Raw genomic sequence first — 20907 nt, forward strand, 5'->3', positions numbered from 1 at the left:
ATGTTTGCAACAAAAAAATATGTAATCGTGGAAGAATCGGATCCTAACGCATGCTAAAGAATCCTTGATCACGATTCACGAGTTAATATGACGCTCAGAGGACAAATATAACATGTGATCCACGAACAAATATGGCATCACAACTTGAGGTGGTGAGGCGAATCTCCACGGGGATGTTGTGTCCCTTAGAGAAGGTGTACATATATATGACGCTCATGATGGAGGAAGGGTTAGAAAGACATACGCATCGTTGGGAAATCCAAGGGAGGGGCATTTGAGGATTTATCATTAATATGCTTGTTATATACATACATGCATTTATCATATATATATATGTATATGTATGGTTTTTTATCGACATTAAAAATTTGAAAAATTGAATGTTTTTTTATATATAAATTTTAGGTATAATAAACGTAAACTTGTGGAGTAGTATGGCAATATTTTGATGCATATTAACATGGAAAAGGTGTCTTATGAATTGAAGTTTAATTTGTGGGTCCAATAAATTTGATATATGGAGGTAGCTACGGCTACAATAAAGCCACTGTCGTTGAAGAGGCCAATTACCTGACAAAACTTTACACAACATTCAATTTGACAATGGTTCTCATATTATACTAACCAAATAATAATAATAATTTTATTTTTTTTGTAATTACTAACAAAGCAGAAAACCAAAGAAATGCCAACAAGAATTATGGCGGAGTGATAAATACTCATTAATCTTTAACTAGACGTCTCAAATTTAATTGGACTCCAATGTGGATATCGAACACCGGATGAAAAACCAAAAAAAAAAAAACCTAAGAAAGAGCAAGACAAACCCTGTTTGAAAGACTGCTAAATTTAACAAAGTTTTGATGAAAAAGGAAAGTACTAGTGAAGATCATGCAAGAGGCCTTTTTGGTGCTTTGCAATCACTACTGTAAAACCTAGAACCTAAGTCTAAAAAAACAATACAGACTTGGCTAACTATGAAGCATATATTTGCTCAAAAAGGGAAATTTTTTCTGTTTCCCACTTGGTGTCTGACTATTTCGAATTCACGCCGCATAGGGTCCCATTCGAGGGAAACACTCCCTACCAAGATGCTTTTTATATCCAGGACTCGAACTCAAGACATTTGGTTAAGGAAGGAGCAACCTCATCCACTGCACCACATTTTTTTATGGTAAAAAAGGGAAGTTACTAATGAGAGTAAATTAAAGGATTGTCACACTACAACAAATAAAGAATTTAAGGATAATAATATAATTGTCACTATATTATATTGAACAATAATTATATGACATAATTATTTAAAGACCAGCGATTCTAGATATAACAACATTAATTTAGTTGTCACTAAATACTTTTGCGGCAATACTAAAAGGAAAAACTCAATTCTAACTTGGAGTGTTTATTGAAAATAAACTAATGTCACAATCAAGGACAAGGAAAATTAAATATGATCTAGACATTAACACGGTTTCTTTTTCTGTTGACACTCTCGAGGTACTAGTAAAAACATATACAATATTTATGTAGACATTGACATGGTTTCAAACAAGAAAAGAGTTTGCAGTGTCTTTCTATTAGGTTCAACTTACAGGCTATATATGTAAAAGCAGCTAGGTAAATGTTATAGTACATATAGTGATGGAATAAAAAAAAAGGATTAAAAATATAAAGAAATCAAAAGGATTATAACACTTGTTATAGAAATATAATTTTAATCATATATCTCTGTAATTTTTCGCTAATATGGTTTGGTATTCTATTCCAGCTAGTTGATTTACTGGATTTGAAATTAATTATTTGTAATAAATTTACAACATGTGTAGAAAGTTTGAGCCACGGTGAGAAGGTGAACTTTGTAAAAGTGCTTATTTATTGAGTTTGGATAAATTCATATCACATGACTCCAAATAGAAAGGTATATAAGTGGAAGATTAAGGTAAAAGGTTAAAAGGTAGCTAAGTGTAATCACGTGGAATGAATAGGGGGCTAGCCTCACATCCTCTTATCTTTATTCAGTAGTAGTATTTAGTAATTGCGTAGTTCTTTCAATGTTTTTGCTATTTGTTGCTCCATTTTGTTTTGTAGCTTGATAGTTGCGATCTTTTCTTTTTTCCTAGGATCCTTTTCCAAATAACTTGACTTTTTGAGTCAAGATATCTATCTTAATCTACTCATGAAACTGTACTAAATATATTATTATTGACCGATAAATTCTTATCTTACCTGTTAAGAAGTCTCATGTCGATAGAGAGATGGGAAACTAGTCTCTTTATATGGACTTGGACAAACTTCTCCTCATGAACTAACTTTTGGGGTTGAAACCCTCTAAATGATGAACCCGTTTGGACATGCAACATAAAATTATTTTTTAAAATTAAATTGATTAGAAGTTGAAATTTTATTTGGACATGTAATTTGAATTCAATTTTCTTTCATAAACTTAAAAATTCCATAAGTTATGAACTATCAAATTCTCCAATTCTTAGACAATCTTACCAAATGAGCACACAATTCATAAACAAAATATTAGAATATCTTGAGGCACCACGTTGATAAATTGCTTATGTATCTCCATATTTCTTATATAAATAAATGTTTGTGATTATAAATTAAACTTTCAAATGTGAGTGAACAATAGTCAATAATAGTAACTAGTTATTCTTTAATATAATCTTTTCACATATGGTACGAACAATCTTTTCAAGCTGAGTGTGCATTTTCTTTTTTTTTTGCAAAATAAATGATGGGTCTTTTTTAAAATATAAAATATAAAATTTTAGATCAAATTTTAAATTTTAAAAAAAAATTGAAATTCCAAATCATATTTTCTTGAGAAGTTTAAAAGTTTGAAATCCTAATTCCAAATCATAAAACCACAAATTTAAAATCATAACTTCATAATAGTACAGTCCAAATAAAAGTAAAGTGCAGATAGACGTGAAAGGTAAATTAAAGTTGGTGTTTTAGAATTTCACCAAACTTTTTTCTTTACATCATTAACTTATTATTATAAAGCTTGTTCGTACTCTTTCGACGTCACTATATACTTAAAACTCATATATTACATTTAGTGCATATTCCATTATTATTCTCTTTTAAATATTTACTTATATAACACCCTTAGCTTTATTTATTCAGCAATAAATATCCATCCATTGCTCTCTTAACGTCTCTCTTATTGCCTTTTCTAGATCTCCTCTTTTTCTTTCTCTCTATCTACTAAAAATTTCCTTCATAGTGTATTATTATTACCTTTTTTTTGAACGTATACCGTTGAAAATGGATGGTGACCAAAGTTTATCTGATTTATTTGAAGATTCTGAATGTGATATCTTGAGTATTTTAGAGGCTTTAGAAGGAGGTGGAGGTAGTATTAATTCGGAATTTTATAATAATACCAACAACCAGACTACAACGACGACGACGACGACCACAACCTCTGATGAAATTACGGGTTTGGTGTCTGAAGAAGGGAGGAAGAGGAAGTTAGTTTCTCAAAAATCTACGGGTTCGAGTGCAACTTTACAAGAAGAGGAAACTCATGAAGCTGATACACCAAGTAGTAAGAGGCAAAATTTAGCGGCTGCAGCGACGGGAGCAACGGTTATAAGTGGTGGGATAGAAAATAAGATTTCTCATATAACAGTTGAAAGGAACCGCCGCAAACAAATGAATGAACATCTATCTGTGCTACGCACTTTGATGCCTTGTTTTTATGCTAAACGAGTACGCACACTTCTTTCTCTTTTCATTATCACCTTTTTCAGATATCACTTTTCGAATTATACTGACCTTTTGTTGTTGTGATGAGTTGTTCTAGACATACATAACATCTAAAACCACAAATCTAATTTATGGATACTTTGCACTAGTCTTTCTGCTATTGTTAATTTTTTTGTATTCCCCACAAATACTAATTAGTTAACACATATATAAGACATAATAAAAGTAAAAGGAGTTTTGATTTGGAGGGTAAGGGGGTTGGAGCTAGCTAGGGGAAAGGTTACTTTTTAAATATTGACTTCTTTAATTTGATAAGTATATGTTTACTTCTTTATATTTTAAATCACTTTAGTGAAAATTCTGATTTTGTCAGAGTTAATATATGGTCACTCAACTATCAACTGTTCTCACAGAAAGTCACTTAACTAAGAGTTTTTTTTGCATAGAAATGAAGTCATTCAACCAAATATATATTTATTCAAATCATTTAATGACTCACCCCACTTGACCCGACTCAAGTGATAGTTGATAATTGGGTGGAAACATGCATGTTGAAGATATAAAAGTTGTTTTTTTCTTCTTCTAATGTTTTATTTTTATGGTTGTGTAATAAATAGGGTGATCAAGCATCAATAATTGGTGGGGTTGTTGATTACATAAACGAGCTACAACAAGTTCTCCAATCCTTAGAAGCCAAGAAGCAACGCAAAGTTTATAGTGAAGTTTTAAGTCCAAGAATACTACCACCACAACTAGTCCCAATCAGTCCAAGACTAATAACACCTTCACCATTAAGTCCAAGAAAACCACCACTTAGCCCCAGAATGAACTTACCAATTAGTCCAAGAACCCACAACCCACAAGTCCATATAAGCCTAATAATAATAATAAAGCTAACAAGCCACTTGAACCATCTCCTACTACTTCATCAAATTCTTCCATTGATAGTCATGTCAATAATGAGCTGGCTGCTAATTCAAAATCAGCCATTGCTGACGTGGAGGTGAAATTCTCCGGCGCGAATGTCATATTGAAGACCGTTTCTCCACGTATTCCTGGCCAGGCTGTGAAGATCATTGCTGCTTTAGAACATCTCGCACTTGAAATACTCCATGTTAGCATCAGTACTATTGATGGTACCATGCTCAACTCCTTCACCATTAAGGTACTATAACTTTACTTTCTTAAACTTTGTGTAACATTAAAACTGAGAAAGTATGTAGTATCACGACTATATAACTTAAATTCATAAGGCTTACTCAATAACTACCAAGTTACAAACTTACTATTATGAAAATTAGTTTTACCCTATAACGGAAAGACCTGAAAAGGTCATTTTCTTCTATTTGAATGGTAAGAAGAAGAGATATCATTTTCTCTTATTTGTGAGTGAGTACCTTTTTTTTTCTTTCACTTGTGGTAACTTATACACATACATGATCATTTTGGTATAATTAACCTAAGCTTGCTCCAAATATATATATATATATATATATATCAATATGGACAATATCATATATAGTTTAAAAGTTTTGAAATAGAGCTAGATAGACATGACAAGTTTGAACAATTGAGGAAACACTTTTAATTACTAGCAACAAAAAGCTAGTAGTATAATACTAGTTGTGATTCCAGAAGTTCCTAGTAATCATTTGATTCCTCTTTGTGAAACAGACATGTGTGGGGAACACAAACTTGTACTCACTAGGTAACTTTTCTACATACATAATATTGCCACCCTTTTTGACAACACACTTCTCTCAAAAGCCCTCTATTTTGTTTATTCAGATTCCTCTAAATTATTAGTAGTCTTAATTACTCTTAAACTTGATTGACGATCGATGTACATATTATATAACTTGAGTTCAAATTTAATTAGAGAATGTGTGGTATCATTAAATTAGTGAAGATTTCAAAGCTAATGATTGGTAATTTCTTCCTCTTTTTGGCAGATTGGAATTGAATGCCAACTTAGTGCTGAAGAACTGGCTCATCAGATTCAGCAGACATTCTGCTAAGAACAGTACTCATTACTCTTTAGTAATACTAGTCGTAATTTTAGTACTTTTTTTTTTTTTTTTGCAATTTGGGAAAATTAGAAGTGTCTCATTCTAGTAGAGATCTGACTAGGGAGCTATAACAATAATAAGAGAATGTGGGTACGTAGTTGATCTCCGTATAGATTGTAATGACTTTTATTTAATTACTAGTAGTCGATCGATCGATCAATTAATTAATTATATATGACCTCCTCGATCTTTGTATTGCTTTATTTATGTTCAGTCATTGTATTTTCATTTATGTACACTCGATTTCTAGTAGTATCTGTTTTATTGTCACATTCAAAATTTCTTATATGATCAAATTCCATGCTACTTTTTCAACAATAATTTACTAAAAATACATTTTCAGATAAAAGGTTTAAAATATTATTTTGTGGATTATAAGAATGACTCTTCATAAAGAGGAAATACATAACTACAATATATATTTACATCTATTACCCTATCTCTCCCCATCAAGTTGAAGCATATGAATCTCGAAGCATATTATGCTCTATGTATGAACAACCAAAATTTGTCTAGCAAATTATTTTAATTAAGCGATTGGTTATTTTTTTTAAAGTTCGATAAGTAAGGTCGAAACTTCAAGACCATCCTTCTGAATATCATTCTTGCAAATAATGTGATCGCGATCACATCCTTCTTTCTTTTTTTTTGCCTTGTATCCTACATAAATATTTAAATTAGAACTCACAAGCAAAAACTTAATAAGTAGTTGAATACAATATGATAGTATAGTTAGTACTCTTCACACATTGATTTAATGTAAGAGACTGAATTTACTTTTGGTATTTTAATTACAATTTTGAAGTGATCAGAAATGACAGTTTGTACGATCGTCTTATTTAGCCACCTTTAAATTCCTGTACATAGCCACATAAAAGCTTAAATTCTCCAGCTTTTATTTTCCCTTCCTTACAATGAATGTAGAGTCATGCACTGCATGAGTATTATTTATTTTTGCCAGTGTAAAGAATTTTTACATTATCATGTCATATTTACTTGTTATAGTCAATCGTGGAATCAAGAATTCAAAAAAAAAAATATGGTAAGAAAATTCAATTAATTATATATATGCAACTGCAAGATAATAAAAATCATTTTCGTATAATGTATGCTTATAACATTTTTTTCTAGTTTGAATCAATTCAACTCCTTGCACGGTTGCACCCTTCTGCCTCCGTTCCTGATTGTAACAAGCTAAACGACGTCACTATAACAAAAACATTTTTTAGCGGCAATAAATAGACACATTAGTAAAGAGTCTTAAAGTCTTTATCGGCATTAGTTAAGTGTCATAATTAGATCCAATGTCGCTAAAGGCTTTAGGGACATATACAATGAGTGCTAACTGCCGCTAAAAATACATATATATTTAGCGGCAATTCAGCTATTACCATTAATTAATGCCGCTAAAGATAATTTTTTATGTAGTGCATGTATATCTTTATTTTTAAGATTACAAATTTTACGAAAAGTATATATATATATATATATATATAGATAGATAGATATCTACCACTACCACTAGCAATTAAATTTAGTTTCGGATAGGGATTCAAATGACGATGACATGATTATCTTATGATCTTACTAGCATAGTCCTAAGCTAGTCTCTAGCCTAACAACTTTAGATTTTGTATTAATGGTAAGACCTGAACCTATATATAGTACTGATCAGTTCTAAATAGGTTTTAAAGCTAGAAAACTAGCTATAAGTGATCCTTCAACAACCCTTAGCCTTACAATTGATTGACTACTTCCAAATATTGTAAGATAAGTCTTTGGTACACTATTATGAATAAGGGTTTTTCTCACCGTCAATTAGTTTGAAATATGTGCTATAGAACATAATTTTTTCACCAAACTATCTTACCGAGAAAATGCACGGTGAGAAACAGATAGTGTGCATGGTAAGCTTACCTAATTTTATTCATATGAAAACATTACTATATTTTTTCCCATCGATTCAATCAAAGTATCTATGAAAATAGCTAGCCAATGGACATTTTTTGGTGGGAAAACAGTGATTTTTTAGTAGTGGTAACTAATGATGCAATATTAATTAGAGCAAACTACATAAATCCCACTACTTTATACTATAATTACTTAGAATCTCGGTAGATATTTAAATTACTTGCTATACCACTTTTTTTCAGTCGGATACATGAATCAAAAGTGGTTAGATACATGTATCTACCATAATTAAAGGGAAGAGATACATTATTTAATTAATTTGAATTGAATGTTGTAACTTAATTCCACAATTAAAGGATTAAAATATGGGATGTAACAAACGACGAATTAGGTTAGGTGGGGTTGGGGGGTGGGGGTGAGAAGAAGTGATGGAGTGGGGTAAGAAAAATATTTTACATTTTATTTTATAAAAGAAATATTATTTTTTTGGATAATAATTTTTAAATTTTAAATTTTAATTAATAGTAATAATTTATTTGATTTTTGTCAAAGTTGAATGTTTTGTCCATGTGGAGTGTGATGCAACAATTTTTTAAAATAAAAGAGAGTGTATTACACACACCATGATGAGAGTGGTATAAAAGAGAGAGGTGTGTTTCTCAAACTAAGAAGTGATAGTTTAGAAATGAAACTGACAATCTCAATAGTTTAGGTATGAAACTCAAAAAAAAGGCATAGTTTAAGTGTATTTTTGAAACTTATCTTAATATATATAGAGAGAGACTTTAAGATCAGTATATAATACTATAGTCTATAATAGTACGTATATTTTTGAAAAAACTGTTAAAAGGTACACATCCATGTATACACTAGTAAAAGAGATGTGAAGACTAAGTTGGTTGGGGCCCTCCTCATCAAACGAGAGAGAGACTACATTGACCCAACGGTGGTCACTCAATCGAACATGTGTGTATAAAAATATAATATTGTGTATATATATCAAAAACATTTTTTTTAGAAATATATACTGTAGTTTTAACATTCATAACAAAATTCTTAACTTAGTCACCGGAGAGAGAAAGTTGAATTATAATATATTATATGAAGCAAGGTAGATATAGGTAAGGGTTACGTTTGGGACGTTGAATTTGGACAGATAATATTTTTACAGATTAATTTTGACATATAAGAGAAGATGATTACAATTTGGCACTCGATGCATCTTTTTATTAGACGAAAAATCCAAGAAGTGGTCAATGATAAAATGAGTTGATTATTTTATATTACTACGTACTAAAGATTTATCAAATAGAAGTGCAGATATATATTATATATATCCACATCGTGCATGAAAGCTCAAAAATGGTTAATGTAAACTTATTTGTAATTGTATGGCAATCCAATTACATACATACATATAAAGCAATGCATGTGGTCCAATATATATATATATATATAACAACTTTACACTTTCTTTTTTCCAAGTTTGAATAAATTAGAAATTTTGTGTATTGCGTTATTTAAGTGTTTCAAATATATATATATATATATATTACTATATGGTCCCAAAAAAAGATGCATGAGAATTCTCTAATGTCATAAAAGTAGGCTATGACGGACCACATTTGATTGTGACTTCTCCCTGCTACTAATATTAGCAAATTAATGATTTTATTTCTCCCAGAATCTTACTTTTATTCAATTTTATAAATTATAGAAAAGAAAAAAAAAATAGAGAGTAGGAAATGGCATTAATCTCTTATTGTTTTGTGAAGGGATATGGGAAACCAATTGAGTGTTACGTGACGTGAGTAGACGTTTATTATTTTGCATGAAATTTAATTTTTATGACAGATATATACTACTCAATTGTATGTCTGGTGGCTAGATAAGCCAAACTTACACTAGATATGCATGAAACAATAATACAGTTATATCATTTAATTTATCTGTTCAAAAAATCAATCCCAAAGACATTTCAAATAATTGGTTGGTGTTATCACGTATTTTGCTATATAATAATAATATACAATATTCAACGGAAAAAAAACAAAATTATATCAATTACAATACCCCTAACACAATTTTTGAAAGTTATGGATTTGCTTGGAAAAAACAAACACGAAAGCAGCTGGTCTCCTTTTTTTTTTTATAAAATATAAAATTAAACAATATTCAATACCGAATGGCTCAGAATAAATTAAGGGAAAACTTTCAAAATATCAATATTTTTGCATTTAAAAGGATCTCTTAGCCACACTTTCAATATTTATTAAAAATGTCAAAATTTTAATTTGTATCTGATTTATATTTTTATTATTTATTTTTATTAAAAGAATAAAATTATTTAAAAACAAAATGGAGAAATTTAGGGGAGAGAATATTTTTAAAAAGAAATTTATCCTTTATAGAGAATTTACTGTTCTACAATAACTTAATTATGTATATGCCATTGATCGTTCCAAACTCGGCCAAACCTTAAACAAATATTAAGGAATCTACTGCTATTTAGGATGAAAGATATCAAAAGGATTTCAAATAAGGCAATTTTTAAATTTAAACCAACAAAGTTACCATAATTACTAATCATAATTTTGGTTTAACTTTAAGTAGGCCTATTATTTTTTTTCACTACTCTTACGCTCTTTTCATATTTTACTTTGGGATTAAATTTTGAAAAATCTCTTTTCTATTATACGTGTTTGGTTCCACGAATCGACATGGCTTCTCTCTCCCTTATTCCTCAAATTTCCAATATTATTTTTTTAACACTCACTACAACATTTTAGGCCTACGGCCACACTAATTCTGGACAAAGCTTTCAAAGTGTTGCCTAAAATACTTTTGGGGACGCTTTTAAAGCGTAGCCCAAGTTTTTAACTTTTAGCTACGATAATATTGGCAACACTTGTAAAGTGTACTCTTTAATGGTATAAGTTACACTTTATAAGCATTGTTACTACATGATATAATTGGCAACAACTATTTACATATATGGTCACACTTTTAAAGTATCCTATTTTTATAATTGTAAAAACAACACATTACAAATGTGGCCTTAATATTTTCACTAACATATTATATTCCCTCCAACATTTTTAACATTAAAACTTGTTCTCCCTCCAATTTTTATTGGGCAAAAATAATAACTCCTAAAACATTAAAACTTGTTTCCCCCCAAATTAGAAAAAATTCCACTTTTCAACACATGGACAATACACTTTTCTCTCAAGTCTGAAGAACTGAAGAACGATAGATTTCCCTTACAGATTTCTATGAAACTTTCCTCACTGATTCTTTGTTGAAGATTGAAGAGCTGAAGAACACAATTTTCCTCACAGATTCCTTGTTGAAGAGTTGTTCCATCAGATTTTTTGTTGAAGATTGAACAAAATGCTTCACAGATGAACACGCCTCACGTCTTAGATCTTTAGGGTTGTTGGAATGGGTTTATCAGGTAAGAAATTCTATCTTTGAAAGTCTAAATTTTAGCTTTAGGGTTTTGATATTCTTGAGTATCTTTGAAAGTCTAAATTTTAGCTTAGGGTTTTGATATTATTGTGTTGTTGATTCAATTTTCATTGATTATTGGGAGTCTAGCTTGTAGTTGTATTACCATGAGCATTAGTCACTAAATAAGTATAAATGGGTTGATTCTTCACTTGAGAATCTCTGTCATTTTGAAGAACACAATTTTCTCTCCAAGCTAACTCTGAACATACAATTGTTGTTCTGTGCTTACTGATTAAACATTCTTAGTTATATCTCAACGTTTTTCATGTTAGAATTAGGTAGAATCAATGGTTGTTTAGCTAAAACTTCTCTATCTCGGCTGAAGTTTCATTTATTGTTTTCATTAAAAGTATAGCTGATACTTGTCAAGAATGGGTTGTTTATATTTGAATCAATGTATTGTTGTTTTGGTGAGTCATTCTTATCTGATGTGGTGTATTTTTTGGGAATTTTATAGTGAGTATATGTATTTAGATTTTGGAATGAAGCGTGCTTTATGTTTCTAGAATTGCAAAGTCCTCATCTGAATGATTGGTTTGCACAATGTGAGTATCTCTGTGTGGTGTTTTGCTGGATTACTTTGGGAATTTGAGATGTAGTTTGTAGTAGATCTTATGGGTATTTGGTTTCTTAATTTGTTATATCTTCCATATTTTACTTTCTTATTGTAGTTTAATTTTAGACTCTATTGACTTCCTTTTTAAGGTAATATGTGCTTGCAACTGTTGGATTCAATGTCGAAGCTAAGAATTTTGCTTAAGGGTGTTCAAAACTTCAGGATATATATCTGCAAAGTTGTTTTTGACCTATATACACAATATTATTTGCTAAGGGTGTTTGAGTGATCACCATGCGATTAATGTGGCTACGGCTCTTGTTGAATATTGTGACTATGGTCAAAGAAAGCCTCAAATTTATCACCTTTGTGATTATTTCTTCTATACCTCATTTCAATGCACTTACAAATGATGCAAAAAAATTTGCTTTAGAAAATTGTGTCATGCTATTAATTTTGTTTAAGATTGTAGTTTCTGTATTGGAAATGAGAAAGGGATTGAACATAAGTAGACCAGTTGACAAACCATGTTCTACTGTAGAGTTCTATAGGAAGAAGAAAGTATGAGGGTAAGTTTAGTGATCATAAAAGGCGGAGTCAGAAATTCAACTTTCAGTTAGGTCCAAAGCAGACAATACCTTGACAATTAGACCTGGACAGTTACAATTTATGTTCTTTACGACATATGCAAGCCATTATCTATGCCCTTGGAAGCTTCCAGGCTTAAGTTTCTTGACAACTACAACCGTACCACTTCTTGGTTTATGAGTATTCTCATCTACCTTTAAAGACGTAACCAAAATCTCTTTCGCCAATGAGACTATCAACTCGAAAGGTCCTAGTTGCATTTTTCAGTTCATTGTAAGTAAATGAATTGAGGTTGCTTGGAACAAATGAATTATTTGTGCAAAAACTATTGTGAAATGAGTCATTATGAGAATGAAATTGTTCCTTTTTCACACTGCCTGAAGAGCCAGAATTAGAATCTAAAATAGAAATTGGTTCAGTTGAACCAAAATTCGAGTATATGAATCCTTACTATTCATGTCACTCCACTTAAGCTTCTCCAGTACAACAAGTAATGTACATTTTTTATTTTCTTGTAAATTTCTAACAAGACTAAAAAAATCCAAACAAATATTGTAACTCAATATACCAAAGCAACAAAATTCTATACAAACCAGAACACAAAAAAGGGTGGGGCAGAACTTTGTTCTGCTATTGGACATTGTCTAACTGCTTGTGAACAAGGTTCAAGAGGCAGAACTCTTATGCGGAATGGTTGAATATGACTAGTATGTTTCTGAATAAGAGAGGTGCATAGGTTATGAAGGATGCTGAGTGATCTGGTAATCTTGGCAGGTTCAGATTATAATGTGAGTTCTGGCAGTTAACTGCAGTAGATAAGAAAACTGATAAGAACACACTTCATATGCCAGCTGCTACTTTACAGTACAAAAATAGATGCTAGCACTCTCCAACATTGTCTGATGGCACATATAACATTCATCAGGGTGTGTTTTTTCTTCTGTTAAATGCAGTCAACTTTAGCCTTAAAATCTGGTTCAACTTGCCTGCTTTAGATCGTGTTAATTGTTTTTTTCCTAATTTTAGAACTTGAAAGGCTACATAAGAATGTGAGTTCTGGCAGTTAACTGCAGTAGATAAGAAAACTGATAAGAACACACTTCATATGCCAGCTGCTACTTTACAGTGCAAAAATAGATGCCTAGCACTCTCTAACATTGTCTGATGGCACATATAACATTCATCAGGGTGTGTTTTTTCTTCTGTAAAATGCAGTCAACTTTAGCCTTAAAATCTGGTTCAACTTGCCTGCTTTAGATCGTGTTAATTGTTTTTTTCCTAATTTTAGAACTTGAAAGGCTACATAACACTTGAAGTAAAATTAATAAACTCTTTTTAAAATCAGGTTTCCAGTAAACCTTATCATAGGGTTCTGTTAAGCGTTGAACACTTTTAGAGTTTTGAAAAATTTCACAACTTCTTCTTATTCACAATCCTTTTATAAGTAATATTTCACCCTTTAGGATCCAAGATTATAGCTAATCTTGCATCAGATCAGGGATAACTTAGAATGAATAAACTCTACGAAATCGACTACCTATTATAGCATCATTGTAATGTTTGCTTGAATGTTTAAACATGGTAGTAGATGTTTGATACTTCTCTGATTGGGTGTGCACAAGAATGATATTTTAAAATTTTGGACATAGTTTTAAAAACCTCAAAAAGATTTTCACACTATATTGTACTTTTGTTCTTCTAAATAAAGTGTTTGAACTTCTTTAAAATGTTGTTTACAACTTGAACCTGCTTCTCGATAGAATTTCTTAATCTTGATTAGTTCATTTAATTGTGTCTATCCTATTAATTTACTTTCTTTCTTAATTGTGTCTATCCTATTAATTTACTTTCTTTCTTAATTGTGTCTATCCTATTAATTTTACTTATTTTTCCTTAGAAGTATAATCAACATTCAGAAACATTTGTGGGGGATTCAAGGTCTGATTTGGCACAACACAAGCGCCATGACTAGGTAAGAAACTTTTATCATCTCATAACACCTGATTCTGATAACGTACTCATGACTTTTAAAACTTATTTGTGAAGTAGTTAATGATTTAATGATTGTTACTGTAAGATTAAATATTGATATCTTCTTCTAGGAATTCAAATATCCCATCCAAGGATTGGATGGATTTAGCAAGGTATAGCAAACCATATATTGATGGTGTTGAATCATTCCTAGATTTTGCTTACTCTTACGGAGATCCTTAAGGAGAGGAAATTCAGTGTCCATGTGCAAAATGTTGTAATACTCAATTCATGTCGAATTGAAGTCGATTGATTTAAGATTTTTGCTGGCAGTGAAGAAGATTTTAGAATGAATACAAAATAATAATAAAAAAAGAAATACAAAATTTGTTGGCATACAAAGTGAGATTGAAATACAAAGTGAGCACAAAAAATCTAAAACTTGTTAGCATACATTTAGAATTAATACAAAATACAAAAGAAATACAAAACTTGTTGGCATACAAAGTGAGATTGAAATACAAAATGATATTTGTTGACACTCAATTTTGGACCTTCACAAATAAATTAATATCGAGCTTCTTCAATTCCGAACGATTTAAAGTAATTAGTTTTATAAAAAATAATAATAAAAAACAATAGTAATAATAAAAATATAAAAATAAATAAATAAATAATTATAGTTTGCAAGTCATTTTAACTAGTTTCGTCACTTTTTGTAAATGATATATATTTGTTTTATATAATCATGTGTACAATTAATGTATTTTATGAACATTCAAAAATCATCTCAAAAAGATTTTTTATTTTAAAATATTTTATTAATGATGATTGTAATTTTGAATTAATGAGTCTTATGAAATTCAAAATACTTTCAAGTTATTCCTAGAGTAATTTTATCATTTTAAATAATTTTAAATAATAAATATGTATATTTTCACAATCACGGTGTTTTATAAATATTTGAAAATCATCACAAAGATTTTACATTTAGTTAAATATTTTATTAGTTTACTTTAAGTTATAGTCATAATTTCGAGATAATTAGTTTGTAATTAATTATTTTATAATTAAATTAATTATTTTCATTTCGTTAAGATTAAGAAGCTCGTCAATTAATTTATGAAAATTTGTCTTGTTGCAATTTTTTGTCAATTGCTTATCATATTCTTAACCCTTTAAAAGACCAAAAATGGGCCTATTCCCTTCAGCCCATTTCCTCAATTACCATTCTTCTCCAATTTCCTCAATTCCCATTCTCTTATTTCCAATACCCTATCCAGCCCATGATACCAAAACAATTGCAGAAGCCCAAATTCAATTCCATAACCTATTACATACAGAAACAATACAACGGTCCAAACAATACATACAACATACATACATCCTTGTACGTTTTCTTCTTCTTCTTCAAGCAAAAATCAAAATCCATCGAGCAAATCACGCTGCAACCCGGAAATCTCGCCACCCATCTGCAAAACCCATACCCTAGCAGCCCCAAAGTCAAACCTTCACGTCTCCTTTTCCCCCTTTTCGCGGAAATCAGCTTTTGCCCATCCCCTTTACTGTGGTTTCGAAAATAGCAGAGGGGATTGAAATGGTTGTTTGAATTCTCAATGGATTTGGCCCCCCAAAAACGATTTTTCTTCTCCTATATATTCTCTCTTTCAATCACTGTTAGAGAGGATTTTTTGGATGAGAAATTGAAGGAAGATACTACCACCATCACAAATTCCTTTTATCTTCTAAAACCACAAAAGTTTTGAATCGAGAAAGGTTCTGAGTTCTAAAGTAAAAAACATCATCCTTAACTTTGAAGATAAATTTTTCCTTCTTGGCTGTCTCAAATCTTCCTCGTTCCAGCGAGCTCTGTACAAGTGGTGGAATAGCTCGTCTCCAACTCGTTGGCATCCAGTTCGCCGCACCTTGAAAGGTAATATCGAATCTCAACCCATGTCTTTTTTATTCTTAATATGTCGATTTCCTGATCCTTGACTCCTTGAGCATATAAATGTTGTGATCTGGGGCGTTTCCTGACTGATTGTTGGTTGTAAATTGTTAGTATGGATGGTCTGTTCATTTACTTAGTTTATTCATTCCGATTTCGGTCTTTGTTATTTGAGATTGGATGGTTCCTTTGAAGTTGAAATTACTTGTTTCCTATTAATTTTGTATATTCTCGCTGAGTTATTTCATCTAGTTGGCTATGACTTTCCCGAATCTAGAATACTGCTTCTCTCGGTCTGATAGGCAAAGTTGTTTTCGCGTATTTTAGCTATCATGTTGAATAATTTTACCTCTTAGCCGGTATAATGCTCGTTCTGTTTGTGTCCAGTCAAATAGTATAGTTCATGTTTTGGTTATTTGTAGTTCCAAATCTCGTTTATATTAAGGCTAGTCGTAGAGTCTTTATTGTCTTATATGTTGAGTTGTTTTTTTTTCCGTCCTAACATAAGTAAGATAAAAACTAAGTTGATAAATTGTTAGTTTGACTTTGTTCCATTCCCCTGTTATGTTAAGTAAGTTCGTTGTTTGTATTTCTTCCCCATTTTTCTTTATCTTGAAACATACTAAGTTTTTTGAAATGGTAAGAATTATATGTCATTTACAGTGTCTTTCTTTTAAGTTGTTAGAATCATTTGCCACTTTGTGCATGCCAAGAAATACATCCTTGTCATACTACAGGAAGCTTGTTAATCCTTTTCATCGTGAACAATGCATATTCATATTTTCCTCCTTATTTGAGATCACTAAAGCAAAGAGATAATCCCTTTCTTATATATATTGCTTTATCTCTTCTTTGTGATAAAATCATTGCTTGTTTATCCAACACCTTAATACATTAATTTGGCTGTGACATTCTTTGTTGTTTGGGTTTATTTGTTGGATTGAGTTGGTGTTATATTTGCTAAACATGTTCTTTTCCCTAATCACTGAAATTCAAATTCACTAATATGTTTCCTTTTTTTGTTGAATGTGAATCCCTTTTGAGTCCATGGAGACTCCACTTCCTATCCTTGCATTTCGGGGATTGTGCTTCTCTTTATCGAGTCCAAAACAGCTGGTGAACAGGTTACAGGCAGTGTAAGGCCTGGAAATCAAAATTTTCAGTCCCGAAAAGTCGAAAGTGGTCAGTATACACTCGGTATACAGCGGTATACGCTGACATTCAGGCCCAAAACGTAAAAATACAGGGCTAAGGTGACATACAGGTGTTCGGAAGCAAGAGATACATGAAAAGAGCCTATGCACACGCTGATATACACTGATATACATCAGCTGTATACCAAAAACGGGAATTGGTTTAAGCCTAAAAATTCCAACAAATTCGGCCCAAAAGGGGGCCCAAATTCAATTTCTCTCTTACTCTTTAATCATTTGATTGTGATTATTTATTGTTTGTTATTTCACTCTAACTTTATAATTTTTTTTTTATTAACTTAATTAGATTCCCCAAAAGATAAGTTATTTCCTTTGTGTTGGTTAACTTTTGATTTTTATTTTTTTTTATTTTTTTTTCTTTTTCTCTTATATTTATTTTAGCTATTTTATTAATCAAATATGTTGGCCAAATTATACAGTTTAAGTTAAATCTTTTGTTCTAAAAAAAATAAAATAAAAATAAAACAACAACATATTTTTTAAATATCTCCCACTCAATCATTTTTTACTCGTTTAAAATTGGTTTAAAGGGTCAAAGTATTTATTCCTCAAGTGAACTCAATAATAAATAAATAAATAAATAAATAAATATATATATATATATATATATATATATATATATATATAAATGTATAAATATACATATATTCTTTACTTGGTCATTTTCTCAAAAAAGGATTAGTCGAAACTTTGCTTTCATTCATCAATTAATTAAAAAATGATTTTCATGCTTAATTTTATTGGCTTAATTTATTTATTTCGAAAATGAATTAAAGAAATTCTAATTAATCTAGTTTTGTCAATATTTTAATTACTTGTCTTTAATTTAAATGGGTCAATTAAGGTCCTATTTTTTTTTAAAGTAAAATAATATAAAATGTGTCAGTTATTTAATTATTTCCTAAAAGTTAATCAAATATATTGTAAGTTATTATTTTTCATGCTAAATCTTTTCTAAAAATAGTCAAATATATTTTAGTCAGATCGCAGGTCAACCGCATGTTAGCGGGCACTTCGAATGCTTAAACCCTTCTCGAAGTGTAAATCGAACCCCGAACCCCTCTTTGGTATTTTCAAATGATTTTTCTGTTTAAATCTTTGGAAATTATAAGTTTTCTTAATTTCTTTAAAAAATTAAGTGGCGACTCTTTTTAAGTATTTCTCGAATTGTTTTATACTTAGAACATTTCAAAAAAGTGATTTTTCTAGAAATAGTTAAATTACGGCACAACAATATTGAAATACAAGTGAGCACAAAAAATCTAAAACTTGTTGGCATACATTTAGAATTAATACAAAATAAAAAAGAAATACAAAATTTGTTGACATACAAAGGGAGATTGAAATACAAAATGATATTGAAATACAAAGTGAGCACAAAAAAATACCAAACTTGTTGGCATATAGTTAGAATGAATACAAAAAAAAAAATACAAAATTGTATGAAGCCTAATTTAGAATAGCATACAAAATTCTGTAAAACTATTTATCTATTGTCCTATAATATAATACAAAATTAAACATATACATAATTTGAAATGAATATCACCTACAAAATAAATATAAGTTACACCTAAAACACTCAAATTTTAGCAAGATACCACATGAATTTTGTAATGAATACAAAATGCAACAGACAATAAAAACAGTAAAGAATACAATTTGATAGTTTGGATACAAAATGCAACATGGCATAAAGTTATTTTTTTCATCACTTTGATATTCAACAATTTCATAAACTTCTCAAATATTGACATTCGAAAATGACACTTCTTCACCCGACACTTCTTTCAGATCCAATGCAATACTTTTGAACGATTTATCCTAATATTGGCACTAAAAAAATGGCACTTGTTCACCTGGTAATTCTTCCAGATCCAGATCCAACATACAAAACATACAAATTAAAATACTCTTGTATCTCAATACTTCGACAAAGGTTGGAAATCTTTTGAATAATTTCTAAGATTTCTTAGAAAAATGGAGGATTTTGATTTTAAAAAGGCAAGGTTTAAGTTACTTGAAGATATAGAATAATGAAAGGAATCTTAAGAAAGAGAAATGATAGAATTTCGGTAAAAAATTTAGAAAGTGAAAAGTGGGTAATGGAGTCCTTTATTTTTTCATGGGCCCAATTTGAGAAATAAAAGGAAGATGAATGAATTATATTGGGATACACTTTATTTGTTAAAATATTGACATTTTTAATAATTATTTTAAAGTATAGTTGTTTTTAGTAATTATGTTAATTTTGACTAGTTAGCTAATTTTCCCATAAATTAAAGGGATACCAAGTGGAAATTGCAACAAAACGAATAGTTAATAGCTTAATCTTTATTTGAATATCTTTATTTTGTTCGTACTACAATATAGATTAAATTATTTTTCTTGGCACCATTTCGATCTAGTCTAATTGATCAGTATAAGATCAACGAAAGAGAAGAGGTGAAATTGAAAAGACTAGCGAGGTAGAATTCTTTTTCTCTTTAATAGTGTCGCACGATGAAGACATAAAAGTGCTAGACCCGATTTATACACGGACGGTTGAAAAATGATACAACTTAGGACCAATTTTGATTCTTTTTTTCATCAAAAATAAATCGAATTTGAAATTTAATAGATAAGAAGAAAATGTTTGTTTGATTACGTAGTTTTAAAAAAAAAGAAGGAAAAACTATCTTATTAGACATACGTTTTTTCCATATCTATTAACTCTACATATACTTTCAAATAATTATGTATTTTACCATTAATTAAGAGTTTTCTATCATATATTGAGGAAAATACATTTAGATATATGTAGTTTTGCTACCAGATACACTAAAATAGGGAAAGAGGCGAGGGAGATGGGAAGGGAGATAGTCATGTATCCCAGATACATGCGAGTCACACTAGATACACGATACAGTTCGCATGTATTTAGGATATTATCTACATAGGAGAGTGGCGAGCGAGATGGGAGGAAGATTTGTCTATGTATCGCAGATACATGTAAATCCACTTTGATACAATAAATCACAGCTAATTTTGACCACATATATCCCGAAATACATGTATCTAAACGTATCTGAACACATAAAAATCTAATAAAATTCATAATATTGTAAACTAAAGTATACTTAAGTAATTCGCTCCTAAACTTATGAAATTTCTTTATTTTGGGAATTGCTTGTATCCAATGAAATCCAGCAGAAGTGCCAAACTGGCCAAGTCTATGAAGTATCTAAGAGGAATACATAATTGGGCCTGTTATCTGGATCTACTTGGGCTTGGGTCTTAGCTAATACATGCAGAAATCAATATGGGCCCGTATAAATTGGAACCGTTTTCTATTTACAAAAATTGAACCGACAATGAATAAACCCGAATAACATAACGGATGCCAAGGGCGAAAATTTGTTCCCGCGACCC

At 30.3% G+C, this 20907-nt stretch overlaps 2 protein-coding genes across 2 annotated transcripts in view; both read left to right on the plus strand.

Annotated features, from left to right (window-relative positions):
* The first annotated feature begins 3282 nt into the window (after positions 1-3282).
* LOC125833243 (transcription factor SPEECHLESS) lies at positions 3283-5883 on the plus strand. The gene is given in 5 exon segments (XM_049512392.1): positions 3283-3543; positions 3622-3729; positions 4344-4572; positions 4575-4891; positions 5679-5883. Coding segments are annotated over 5 exon segments (981 nt in total). The 3' UTR covers positions 5745-5883.
* The window catches only part of LOC125833238 (uncharacterized), a 157461-nt gene continuing 141324 nt past the window's right edge, over positions 4771-20907 (plus strand). The window contains exon 1 of the mRNA XM_049512385.1: positions 4771-4775. The gene's annotated coding sequence lies outside the window, so the exon portion shown is untranslated. The remainder of the gene's footprint in view (positions 4776-20907) is intronic.

Source organism: Solanum verrucosum, unplaced genomic scaffold (assembly GCF_900185275.1).
Source record: "Solanum verrucosum unplaced genomic scaffold, falcon-dt-bn FXZP01000100.1, whole genome shotgun sequence".
Lineage (NCBI taxonomy): Eukaryota > Viridiplantae > Streptophyta > Magnoliopsida > Solanales > Solanaceae > Solanum > Solanum verrucosum.